The following is a 13,181-nucleotide window of genomic DNA, read 5'->3' as shown; positions in this document are numbered from 1 at the left end:
AACAACTTGAAAAAACTGGTAAGGGGGTTGTGTTTCCCACTGAATTACCAAAAAAAAATTCTCGATTTGAGCCACAGTCTAGTCGATGTAGATGCAAAGTTGTGATAATTTATGCAAGTATGCGCATGACCATTGGAGACCGTTGTAACACACCTCGAACTGTGAGACTTTATATAGTAAGAGTAATTGTAACCTTCTTGCAGATACAAATGCCCTGCATGCTATCGACAATACAACAAAATGGAGCATTTAATCGAGCACATGAGGGCGTCATACCACTCAGTTCATGAACCTGAGTGTGACATTTGTGGAAAGCACTTCAGATCCCTCGACTCACTAAGAGAGCATGTCATTGGTCTATCTCTCTCTCTGTAAAATGATCTCTCTCTCTTTCTCCACCCAAAAGAAAATGTTGACACCTTTTGGTAAATATGGTGACTCTCAGGACGTCTTCCAAAGGTTCAATGTGCGGAGGTGTTTAACGCTGGAGGCTGCAACATTTGCTTGAGAACATTTGAGAGCTCCGAAGCCCTTAAAAAGCATAAACAAATTTGCCAAATGTATCCTGCACATTGTCCTGTAAGTTTGATTTCAATGTTTGTGTTGTGCTTTTATTTGAAATCCATGCTCAATTTGAAGTCCTATAAGTTCAATTAGGCTTTAACCCCATGATAATTGATTTGTCAACCGCAGTGAGAATTACTTCTGAAGAACTGCAATTACAGGAAATAAAACAGTGTTCAACTCAAGCATGGAGCTCATACTCTCAGTTAAATTGAACACACGGTTCGTTCACAATGAGCTTAAAGCTCAAACTTTTGGAATATGAATATAGGTTTTTAAAAACAAGTTCGATGTTCGACCCTATGCTTCAACCGATGGAGCAAGAGGCTCCCTCAACTTGGAATTCTTAATATATAATCGAGTCTTGTCGAGAATACCTCCAGGATACAACTAACCCCAGTGGCTATAAAATGCCTTCAATTTGGAATTCTTAATATATAATTGAGTCTTGACGAGCATACTTCCAGGATACAACTAATCCCACTATTAAATCTTCTCTATGTATTTTATATAAGATTTAAGAAGAAATTAAAAAATATATATATGGGTGTAACATGACCGTGAGTCTCTAAACGCAGCAAATCTTTTCACCATGGTGGAAATGTTTTCACCGCGGTAGATTTTCTACCTTGGTGAACGAGCTCACCTCAAGCTTTTGCAACCTATGATTTACTTTTCTTTTGCTCATGTGGCTTAGCCAGCTTCATATAAATTAACGTGGACTAGCACTCTGTAATAGAAGAGTAGAATGATGCAAATTGTATTACAATTTCTCATGAATCCATGTCTACTAGCAGATGGATCTTCGCATAAGGTGGGGTGCCATTACTTGGGGTTTCGAAAAGTAAACCTATATCTCTAATCCACAATGGAACCGGAGTTAAGATAATTGGAAGCCACTAGCAGAAAGGCTGAGTACCTAACGATCTTGTTGGTAGACATTCCACTTGTTTAGAGCCCATGTATGCAGTCTCTCTACGTTGTAATTGTGAGGCAGCAATATACCGAGCGAAAAGCAAGATCTATTCAGAAAATCTGAATATATTTGCTTGAGGCACAATTAGTTGAGACTTTTTCTTAATGATAGAGTCATATCATGATGTTCTAACCAAACTTAGCGGATCCACTAATGGAAGGCTTTTCCCAAGTACTATGTTCAAAGGGAAAAACAATCACTTGTGTGATGTCTGATTTATGTCAACATCAAAATATTAATTAGTGGAAAATTTTAAATTTCTTCCACATCTCTGGCTCTATGGTACAATTGGTTGTAATGAATGGAGAAGTTGAGGTTTGCTCTTAATGATTTTATTTGTCTAGATGATGTGAAGTTGTTGGGGCATCATACCAAAAGACATCCTCCATATAATTACTTATGTAACTATGAAAAGTAGAGCCCATTTCTCATGAGAATTGGGCATTCCCTAGAGTGCTCATGAAAACCAAGAATGGCATAGGGATTTTAAATGTGCAAATCTCAAATGGTCATCAAAGTTCACATAGTTGAAGGTACTAAAAAGCGAAGGCCAAGCGCAGAAAAAAAAGTCAAATTTGAATACAAAGAAGAAGAGAAGAAAGAAGAAAAGAAAAGTGTTCTGACTAAGGTTACCTCCGTTTCGCTTCCAAAGATTTCAACTATTGATCCCCCGCTCAAAGTTCTCTGGCTCTGGATTCATTCAGGCACTGGCACCAAAGCTCCAAAAGGAAAGGCAGCTTGGGATAAACGTAAGAAACACGATGGTATGCTATTTTTGTGGCAAAGTCGATCATGTGCATAAATCCTGTTGAATTTGAAAGGAGTAGATAGCTCAAACCAATGTTGCCCGGGAAAGATTTATAGTCGTGCTCTTTGAAGTAAATTTTGTAAGGAGCACCATCAAATGGAGGGTGGACTTAAGAGCTACCAGACATGTCTATAATAACAAAACATATTTAGACCTTATGACTTTGTGGGGCAGGATATTGCCATGGCCAATTCTTCTTCCTCCAAAGAAGTTGGTAAGGGGATGGTCAAATTGAAATTCACATCCAGCAAAATTCTCATACTTCTAAATGTGTGGCACCCCTGAAGTCCGAAAAAATCTAGTGTCTACATACCTGTTGAACAAGAGGAGTATCAAACTTGTCTTTGAGTCGGACAAGTTCATCTCATCAAAGAATGGTGTCTTTGTAGGGATGGGATATGCCTCTACAGGCATGTTCAAACTCAACGCACATAATGAAAAAAGTACTTCTTCTTTTTGTGTATATGATTGATTCATTTTCTTTATGGTATGGTAGATTAAGTCATTTAATTATCATGCTTTGAGAAAGATGAGTATTTTAAACCTACTTCCTGCTTTGAAAATTATTGTATGTGATGTATGTGTATGATCAAAGATAACAAAAAACCCTTTCCTAAAGCAGAAAGAAGTTCCAAGTTACTAAAATTAATACATATTAATTTGTGATATGAGAGAAATACATACCCGTGGTGTGAAGAAATAGTTTGTCACTTTCATAGATGATTTCTCAATATATACCTATGTTTATTTAATTAGAAACATAAACGAAATATTTGAGAAGTTCAAGCTTTATGAAACAAAAGTTGAAAATTAATTGAACATAAAAATCAAAATTTTCAGAAGTGATGGATGTGGTGAATATTGCTCCACTGACTCCACTAAATATTGTGAAAGAAAATAGAATTATTCACTAGGTTACTGCCTCATACACATCACATTAGAATGGTTTAGCTGAAAGTGAAAGTCGCACACTTATGTATATGGTGAATGCTATGCTCATAAGTTCAAACCTCCCTACTAATTTGTGGGGAGAGGCACTAATATCAACATGTTATATTTCGAATAGAATACCATATTCAAAATCTAAGTTTACACTATATAAACTTGAAAATGAAGGAAACCTTATTTACCTTGGCAAGGCTCATTGACCTTAAGGGAACCTTATTTGTCTGCGTTGTTTTTTAACTCTCAAATGATGCTAATAGAAGTTCTTAGAACTCAGAGTTGATATCTATTAGTCGTATAAAAGGTGGGGAGACACATAGCAAACAGTTTTAGGTGGTTTGTATAGAAAGGTTAACAGTACTTCTAGGAGGCAATGGGCTCGCCATTAGCTTGCAAGTTGAAAACTTCAATATATGAAAAGGAACTTCATAAGCCAATGGGCTTTGCCATATGCTCATTGGAGCTCGAGTAATTTGTATGATTTTAAATTTTGCACACATGTTTGTCTCAATCTGGTTAAAAAAAAAAAAAACAAACTTTAGAAACAATCACAGTTAATTCTTCCCCCACCCCCAATTATGAAAACAGATCATGAATGATAGATTTAATTCTTTATTTTAAAAATCATGTATTTATTGTATTTATTGTATTTATACTGAATGTGGGGATTGAATTCAGGGGCTCCGTGCTCAAATGTACCGGGTGAATAGTAGCCAAAGCCAAGGTATGGAAGCGGCTGCCCTAGATTGCAAAATGGTAGGAGGAGGCGGTGATGGATCTCTTGATTTATGTGCTAGGGTTTGCATAATTGATGAGCATGAAAATATCACATTCCACACATACATCAAACCACATGTCCCAATAACCAACTATAGGTAACCCCCTATTTGAATGATCTCAAATTTCATGCAAAATCTTAAAATTTGACATATGATTAGGGATGATGATGTATGTATGGATGGTAATGACATGAGATGTAGGTATGAGATGACTGGCATAAGGGTGGAGCACATGAGAGAGGCAATGCCATTAAAACAAGTGCAAAGGACGGTTGAGGAGATACTTTACAATGGGGAGGCACCATGGAGGGCTCGTTCTAGAGGTGGGAGAGCAAGGGTTCTTGTGGGTCATGGCCTAGATCATGACCTTAAATGTTTGGAGATAGATTACCCGGACCATCTTATTAGGTATCTCTCTCTCTCTCATACACTAAGGCGTGTTTGGATAACAATTAATTTTGTTAGAAATTAACTATCATATCTAAAATCCTTCTACTCTTTATAACATTATTTTGTTACTTGTTTAGTATGTTTCTTGTATTATGTATAACATTATTTAATTATTTATTAATATCCTCGCCTAAAAACTAATCACTTTTTCTTTGATTTGCAATTATATTTCAGCGATTGCTAGCTAAATACGCATGATTGTCAGCAAATTACTTTTAATAAAGTAAAAATAGTTATTCAAAACAATACACTTATATGAAAAACTGCCTATAAATTTAGGTCAAATAATTTTACAGTGGACATTGCCAAACAATAGATAAATCACTATCATGATTAATTTTGAACTAAGGACCTATCAATAATAATGAGTACATCCAAACATACTTTCATAGCATTCAATCCACAGTAAATCTGCAAGGGCATGTTTGGTTGTGAAAGAGGGGGCTACCGGAAGCCCCTTCTTCCGCAAAATATAAAAGGCCCTTCCCTACTTTGGCATAGCAAAGGGCGACTTCCTAAAATCAATATCAAAAGACCTTGAGCGTGGAATGCCACCCTTTTTGAAATGATCTTCCACAGGGTGCAAAGCCAATTTGGTGGAACTTAGGTCTCCAAATCCCCAAAAATTCTGCCAAAACAAACATGCACTGAGAATAAGTAATTCCCCATATCACGAGGTATGGAGGTTTTTTCATACATGTTGGTCCATTTTATGGGAAACTATTTTGGGTAAATTGGTGTAAAAAGAAAAACCTCCATGCTTCCTACCATGAGAAAGTATTTTCATATGAAAAGTTTTTCGTGGAAACATTTTCAGATAAACCAAATGTACCCTTAAAAGTGAACCTCTCCCTCTTAAATTAGGGACACTGCCAAGTACCCACCCTTGTTGAAGACAAGCAAGCTCAGCAATACGCTCAAATACCTCACACAAGCGTACCTCGGGTAAGTATACCATCGCAATTGTTTTTATTTAATTTGTTTCCTCGTCTGCATACCACATAAAAAAGGGAAAGTATATAAAGAGACCAATTATCTCTGATACGAGATGGTCACAATTAATCTTGATCATTGGATGTGGAATAAGGTAATTAAATTTATTTTTTTGACCACGTTCAAAGTTTTATATAAATTTTTTCGAATTTTATGACATACCTAAGCTATCAGATTTCACATCGAATGGTTGTAATAATTATGACATCTCAATACCAAAGATAAATGGTTTATATATACAATCCCCATAAAAAAGCATAGAAAAAAAAAATTTCATGTGGAAGCATAATATTTTTCTCTCTCTAAAAGGTACGAGATTCAAACTGGTGTAAACGATCCCTACGAAGATGCTGCGGCCACAATGAGGCTCTATAAGAGGATGAGATCACAGGACCACCCATTGGAGGACCCTCTCCCACCAAATGCAACCCTAAACTCTAACAACTTGCCTCCATGGAGACTCCAGGAATTTGAGAAGATGACACCGGATGCTATGTTGGAGATTTCTAGGTCGGATTACTATTGTTGGTGCTTGGACTCAAAACAAGGATAACAATGTTAATGACTTCTTACAAGTATTAGGCTCTGGTTTAGCATTTAGGCTTTGCCTCTTCTTTGAAGGGAGGTTAGGAGTGTTTCTATGGTCAAAGTTAAGAGTTCTAGACTCTCTCTCTCTCTCTCTCTCTCTCTCTCTCTCTCTCTCTCTCTTCGGCCTCCTTACTTCTATGTAGAAGGTTAGGAGTGTTTCTATGTTAGGTTTTAGTGTTTTTGAACTCTCTCTCATGTGCCTGTTTTTCTTACCCTTGTATCAACCCCATCTCTCTAGGAACTTCAAAGGCATTAAAAAGGTATATGTATGGTAATAGCAGCTTGTATTATAATTTACTATTGTTAGTGCTTGGACTCAAAACATTACAATATGGGTACCTTATACTTTAGAGGAATGATCTAATACAACAGTTGTATCATAGTATAATGCTACAACACTTCTAAAAAATCATGTTTGTGGTATTTGTATGACTCAAAATTTTGCACACATACTTTTTTTATCTCAATAATCAATCCCCCCCAAAAACAAATTCAATTTGAACCCTAGATATGGTCAAAATGAGTCCTCTCCAAAAACGAATCTAGACCATTCATTTGGTGAATTTCAAAATCTTGGCCTTTATAAACTCAAAATCATTTTTTCCTTTTTTAACAGTGTTCATCTAATGATAATAAAACCATTCAAAAAAATTGGAAATGAAAAAATCCTTCTAAGACCTAGATCTAAGCATCTCATCAAAATGAACGGCCTTTGTTAATTGGGCTAAAAAAATACTTTCTAGATTGTGTTTTCATTTTTTTTTTTTTTGTGATTGTTCATTAGAATGCAAGAGTGTATATTTCAAAATTGGGATCAAACAAATAGCCATAACATGGTTTTTGAAAGTTGTTACATCATATTACTATGCAACCGTTGCATGAAATCATTGCCCTATACTTTATAAGTAAGGCACACCTCTAAAATTTACTGGAACTTTAGAAGATACAGTTTTTTTGTCAAAAATCTTATGATGGCTTGAAAAATCATGGTGAACCCTAATTATGAAATGAAAAAGTATGCAAATAGATCATTTAGCACGAGGAGGTCATAATTACTTTTGTCCTTTGGATTTCAAATTGAGTGATCGTGAGCATGTTATTGACTAGACTCAAAGTTCCAAAAAGAAATTTCTCAAACTTCGTGACACACATTAAGTTATTTAATTTGACATCTGATGGCTAATAAATTGTGATCTCCATGCAAGAAAGTTAAATGGTCTTTTTTCAAATTCTTAAAACAATACAGATCAAGCATATCTATAAATACTTAAAAATCTTGAAAATAGATAGTATAACTTGTTAAAATTTGTTATTTTTAGGCTTTTGAAATTCTTTTTCTCTTTATATCTCTACGTTGAGATGATCAATTGGAAAGTTTTCTTCAACTTTAGAAAACTGAATTTTTATGGCACATCTTACTTTTGTAGTCTTAGTTTGCGACCTTATATAAACTATAATGAGTTCCATTAAGGACAAAGTTTATATAAGGGAGATGCCCCTAAACAAGCAAATTAAAGCGCACCTCAAAAATTCACTAAAAGAGGTTGTTTCGATGCCCAAAAATCCTCAAATTGATCATCTCCACCTCAAGATATATGAACATGAGAAACAATGGATTTCAAGTCTTAAAAATAGTGCATCTCATAATGCATTTCTAAACCGTCAAATTTTAAAATTTTTAAGTGTTCATAGATATGCTCGATCAACATTGTTTTTGAAGCTTCAATTTTATAGTCAAAAATAAAAATTAAATTTTCAAAGCCATTACAAAAATTTCCAATAGTAAAACAGCATCTTTCGACACTATTTAAAGATGCACTGTTCAGGGCCTCAGCCTAATACAAACCATACCCTTCTTTTAATTACGAAGCCTATGTTTAGATTGGGGACTTCGCATGTCTATGTTATATTTAGAGTCTCGCTCTTTGACTCCCTTATAAACCCATCTCTACAGATTGGAACATATTGGAACTTGGAGGTAGTGTAGGAAAAGTCGTGCGGGTCTAATTCTAGGGTGCGGTTCGTATAGAGCCTAGGCTCTAAACAATCAAATTAGAGCCTACCTTCAGATAGTGTTGAAAAATGTGATTTCATCAATATTAGAAATCTTTTTGATAGCCTTGAAATATGTTTTTATCTTTATTTAGAAAGCTTAAAACTTAAAAAATAATGTAGATGCAGAGATCTATAAACACTTGAAAATTTTGAAAATTGACCGTCTAAAAATACCTTACAAAATACATTATTTCCAAATTTGAAATCCATTTTTTTCTCATGTCGATACATCTTGATGTCGAGATGATCAATTTGAAGATATTCGGGCATCAAAACAAGCTCTTCTAGTGAAATTTTTTAGTAGGCTCCAATTTGACTGATTAGAGCCTCGGCTCTATACGTATTAGATCGAAACTGGGCACTCGTTGGTTTGGGTATTTAAAAATAAATAAAAATAAAAAATTATATAAAATCCCAAAAAATAAGGGATTTTGTTCGTAATGTATTTTAAAAATTTTTTTCATCATTTTGACAAAGATTGGAAATTGTTTTAGCCATTAATACTTATGTTTACAATTTTCTGTTTTTTTTTAATTTTCAAAAATACCTCTGGCTACAAATCGATTCTTTAAAATTTATTTTTCATTAATTTTGAACTTCATTTGGATATGCTATATTTAATCATGCTTTAAATATATTTTTTATATTCTATTGGATTTTTTGTATTTTTAAATTTTTTTTAACATTGTTTTTACCCCCGAAAAACTTACCCAATTAGACCTGGTTAACCAGTGGGTTTACCAGTTAGGGCAGTTGAACCGCTTCCGATGCCGTCCAACTTTTCCTAAACGGATTGTAAGGCAGAAAAATATGAATACCTCTCCAATGTGTACTTTCTAAGAATTGCCCCTCAACGCTTTCAATATAACATTATTAACCCAATATCTTTCTTTTTTTCTTTTTTTTCTTTTGGCCACCCTCTAAATACAAAAGCCGACTTTTATAAACCAAAATATCCAATTTCTCACTCTCTCTCTCTATGGGCACAATTTTTTTGTGCCAAACCGGCACATCTTTTGTGCTAGACCGGCTCTATGCTCAACTTTGTGCCGGTTTTATTAGACCGACACAAGCGTGTCCGACAATTATTGTGTCCTGCCGACATATGTCGAGCATTATGTTTTAGAAACATGGGTAAAAAATGCGGGTATTTTAGCCCCCAAAAGATAACTTTTTAACTTGGATGTGGTCGCAAAAAAAATGATATAGAGATTAATAATGTTGAAAAAAATACATAAAACATACAAATTAAGGGTATATATAATTTTACTTAAAATGTAAATGTATTCATGGTGATGGTATCTTTTATTATAGTTTATAGGTTATACTTTTTGTCTTATTTTAGGTGATGCGATAAAGGAAAACGTGGCAATCGTGGGTGTGGGGTCAACACGTGCAACAACTGCCAAAAATTTAAATGTGACGTGGTGACTCCCTATGGTCTAGCGATTATTGTCTGCCCAATTGCAGGAAAACTATTTCTTTATTTATTTATTTGCATTTTGAATTAGTGCTCTCTTGAAAATAAATGGTATTTCTCTTGAATTACCATTTGCACCTTTATTTTTGTTGTGGAATTAAAACTATTTGCTATTTTCCTAAGAAGGTCAATTTTCTTAGCTATAAATTTTTAAATCAAGCAGCTAGATGTGACAAAATTGATAAATCAAGCGACTAGAAGTGTATCCTAAAGTTCAAAAAATTCGACATCAAGCATGCCAATAGCATACCCCAATTCAATATTCAATAAACTAGGTTCCGACGTAGGAATCAACAAGGCTTCAAATTTGGATTGTACAAACTTTGTCAAGTCTATTAGGATCTCAATTGAGTTTTAAAACATATTTTTAATGAATTAAGGTGATTGTAACCCAACTTTTTATAATAATTTTCTTTTGTTATTTCTACATGGATAGAAATATCAAGCACGTCACTTCGAATATCCACCTTTGTATATGTCACTTCTAATAACCCCTTTTGTATATAGGTCATAAATTTATAAAGAACCAATATGGAGTTTCTTTCCAAATAAGTTTGCGAAAAGTTTATATAAGGTTGCAATATTAAAATGTAGAATCACAGATGCACTTCAAAAATCTACCAATGTTGAACAAGCCCTCTAATCAATCATCTCGACATCGAGATATATGAATATGAAAAAAAAAAAAAATTGAAAAACGGAAATAGTGCATCTTGGAACATATTATCTAGATTGTCTATTTTTAAGATTTTCATATATTTATAGATCTACTTGATTTTAATCATTTTTAGAATTAAAACTTTTTTAAGTAGGTATGAAAATAGATTTTAAGATAATACTAAAAAAAATTTACAAAAAAAATTACATATTATGATAAAATTTTAAGATGCATCTTAATTGGATTATTTAAAGTTGCAATCTTATAGAAACCGTACCCAATAAGTTTTCGGCCTTTTCAAAAACGGCATAACCTAATCTAAGAGGTCTCTAGGGGGGGGTGGCAGGATGTTTATCATGGTTTCCTTTATCATTCTTATTTTCAAAGAATTAATTGAACATGATTCGGCATACTTTCCTGGAAATGAAAAAATGTATTTTTTTTTTTTAAATGTTAACAGTTATGTTCATTAAATATGGAGAAAAGCTCAAAATTACAATAGCAATGAGTTCTCTACTCCTAAAAATCGTTGTATACGGAATCTTTAAACTTAACCGGTTGATTTTTGGCAAATAAAGTACGAGAAATAAAACATGAAACATACACCACAAAAACACAAAGTTTTACGTGATTCACTCTAAAAGGGCTACATCTACAGGTACGGCAAACTTAAATCCACTATACTAAAAAAAATTACATCAAAGATTTTGGGACTAGAGTTATCTCTCTAAATCCAAATCAAGGAAACCCTTTTAAACCATACTCCCTTCTTTCTCTTTACTTCTGACAACTATAACTGACAATACCAAATAGAAACACGGGAGCAATGAGAAACTTTCTCTCTAACTAAAAAAGAAACCACCCAAAATCCCAATGTGAAACGCTTCTCTATAAGAAACAAGCATTTCAATCTTAAGGAGTCTAAGAAGTACAATCATAATGTTTTTGTCCAAATGAAGCTCTTTTTTCTCTAAAATGAAATTGCATCTTATGCACAGGAAGCCTTACCCCCTCTCTCTTTAGAGAAACCATCATTCCCATATGGTGATCCAAATAGAGCACACAAATTCTTTGCAATTGTATCTCATATATATAAGATCAAGAACCCATACTAAATAGGAAATTTCCTATAAATGTTACATTTATCTCAAAAAACAAAAAGATATATCCAAGAGTCCTAATCCTTTTTGGATTTCTATTTCTTTTAGGAAGCTTATCAAATATTAATATCAATCTCACATAATAATGAAATATCTTAATCCCACATAATATGAAAATATCTCAATCCCACATAATATATGAATATCCTTATGTGGGTGATTTTGGACAGCACCAAATTCAACAATCTTCACCTTGATATCAAAATCACATGCTCACCATGCCAATATCCATTAAATAGCTTTATGGATTCTTCATCTTTTGTCAAATAAATTTATTCATTGTTCTTGCTGAAAATAATGTTTGCCATCAAATTCTTCACCTCGAGCTTTACATTCGAAACCTTTACCATCATACCGACAACTCTAAACTGGCTCTGATACCATTGCCTAAGAGACTGTTTTAGGTCGTACAATGACTTTTTCAGCTTGCAGACATGGTCATCATTTCTTTTAATAACAAACCCTTCTGATTAAGTCATATAAATATGTTCTTTTAACTCTCCATGAATGAATGCAGTCTTGATATCAAGTTGCTCTAACTCCAAATCCAACAAAAATGACCTATCCTAGACTAAAAACCACATGAACAAGAAAAATAAAAAGTTTATTCCTTGGTTAGCTAAATGTAGTAACATTATTCTGAAAGTGTTAATGCACTATGTTAAAAATTACTTCTTGGTTAGAAATAAAAACCAAAAAAGTAATAAAAATTACTTTTTTTTACCAGACCACCACAATCACAAATCTGAAAAAATAAATAAACAGGTAAATTTTGAACCTTAAGTATTTTGCAATTTTTTTATGATCATTTTAACTCTTGAAAGATCATCACATCTACATTGAAGCTTTAAGGAACGGACATGGAAATGGATTTAAATTAATTGGGGAGGTGTTTCTGGTCCTAAATCCCCTATAACTAAAGTGGACACATGAGTCAACCGGATCACCAACATAATTTTCCTATACGAAACAAAATAGGGTAGGATTTAGGTGCGTCCTGATGTGATTATTATAGCGACTCCTCCCTTCAAAATTCCATTATAGAGATGAATTTTCTATGAAAGAAATGCAATTCATACAATAGCGTTCGGTTTGGATCTGAAACCCAGATTTCGCACCCTATCCTGATCCAGGTATAGGTACAAGATTTGGATCCGACATGTCGGATTTTGATCTAAGATTTGGAGACAAGTGGATCCGATCCACATCCAACTCAGTTATTAAAATATTATATAATATTTTACATTTACATATATGTTATAGTATATTTTTTGTCATATATTATTTTAGAGATATAAAGTAATTTTTTGGATCCAATCGGGGTTCAGTTCCAGATCTGAATCACATGTATACTATTTGGATCTAGTTTTGGATTTGAATATTTTGGATCTGATCGGATCTAGATCTGATTTGACTTGGATCCGGATCCCATATGTACTTTTCATATCCCAATCCGGATCATGGTGGATCTGGAATCCATTTGACCAATTCTCATTCCCATCATTTAGTCCACTGCGATCATGAATTTCCCCAAAAAAAAAAACCATGAACTATGTATTTTGAACCTTAAAAATGAATTCTTTTTTTTTTTTTTTAAACCGTTTGTTTTAGTTCTTGAGTAGCATCAATGTGCATTGTTCTTGAAGTCCAAATTCAAATTCATGGATTCTAACGCGAAACATATTATTAGTTATTTGAGATCTGAATTGGATCCTAACCCTTAAA

The 13,181-nt window shown here is 33.7% G+C and overlaps 1 protein-coding gene across 3 annotated transcripts; it reads left to right on the top strand.

The window, feature by feature from the left end:
• The first annotated feature begins 314 nt into the window (after window positions 1–314).
• LOC18434849 (uncharacterized) lies at window positions 315–6,425 on the top strand. 3 transcript variants are annotated; one of them, XM_088873295.1, is made up of 6 exons: window positions 412–579; window positions 694–786; window positions 3,972–4,168; window positions 4,274–4,480; window positions 5,387–5,467; window positions 5,825–6,425. In XM_088873295.1, the coding sequence occupies exons 3-6, from the start codon at window positions 3,987–3,989 to the stop codon at window positions 6,066–6,068; spliced, it is 714 nt and encodes a 237-aa protein (XP_088729421.1). In that variant the 5' UTR covers window positions 412–579; window positions 694–786; window positions 3,972–3,986; the 3' UTR covers window positions 6,069–6,425. The 3 variants fall into 3 exon arrangements, with proteins under 3 accessions (XP_020523245.2, XP_088729422.1, XP_088729421.1); XM_020667586.2 differs by lacking the exon at window positions 694–786 and having other exon boundaries at window positions 315–579; XM_088873296.1 differs by lacking the exons at window positions 694–786; window positions 5,387–5,467 and having other exon boundaries at window positions 339–579.
• Window positions 6,426–13,181: the final 6,756 nt, after the last annotated feature.

Source organism: Amborella trichopoda, chromosome 1 (assembly GCF_054954075.1).
Source record: "Amborella trichopoda isolate Santa Cruz 75 chromosome 1, AtrichopodaSantaCruz75HAP2 v2.0, whole genome shotgun sequence".
NCBI lineage: Eukaryota > Viridiplantae > Streptophyta > Magnoliopsida > Amborellales > Amborellaceae > Amborella > Amborella trichopoda.
The sequence above is the reverse complement of the archived record's forward strand: the minus strand, read 5'-3'. Positions and strand labels throughout refer to the sequence as shown.

What these genes read in the sequence shown, in the direction of transcription:
- LOC18434849 (XM_020667586.2), top strand. Translation starts at nt 559, where the DNA reads ATGTATCCTGCACATTGTCCT. An exon ending in GTCCCAATAACCAACTATAG is followed by an intron (nt 4,169 to 4,273) that starts GTAACCCCCTAT and finishes CATGAGATGTAG; the next exon opens with GTATGAGATGACTGGCATAA. An exon ending in TACCCGGACCATCTTATTAG is followed by an intron (nt 4,481 to 5,386) that starts GTATCTCTCTCT and finishes CTCTTAAATTAG; the next exon opens with GGACACTGCCAAGTACCCAC.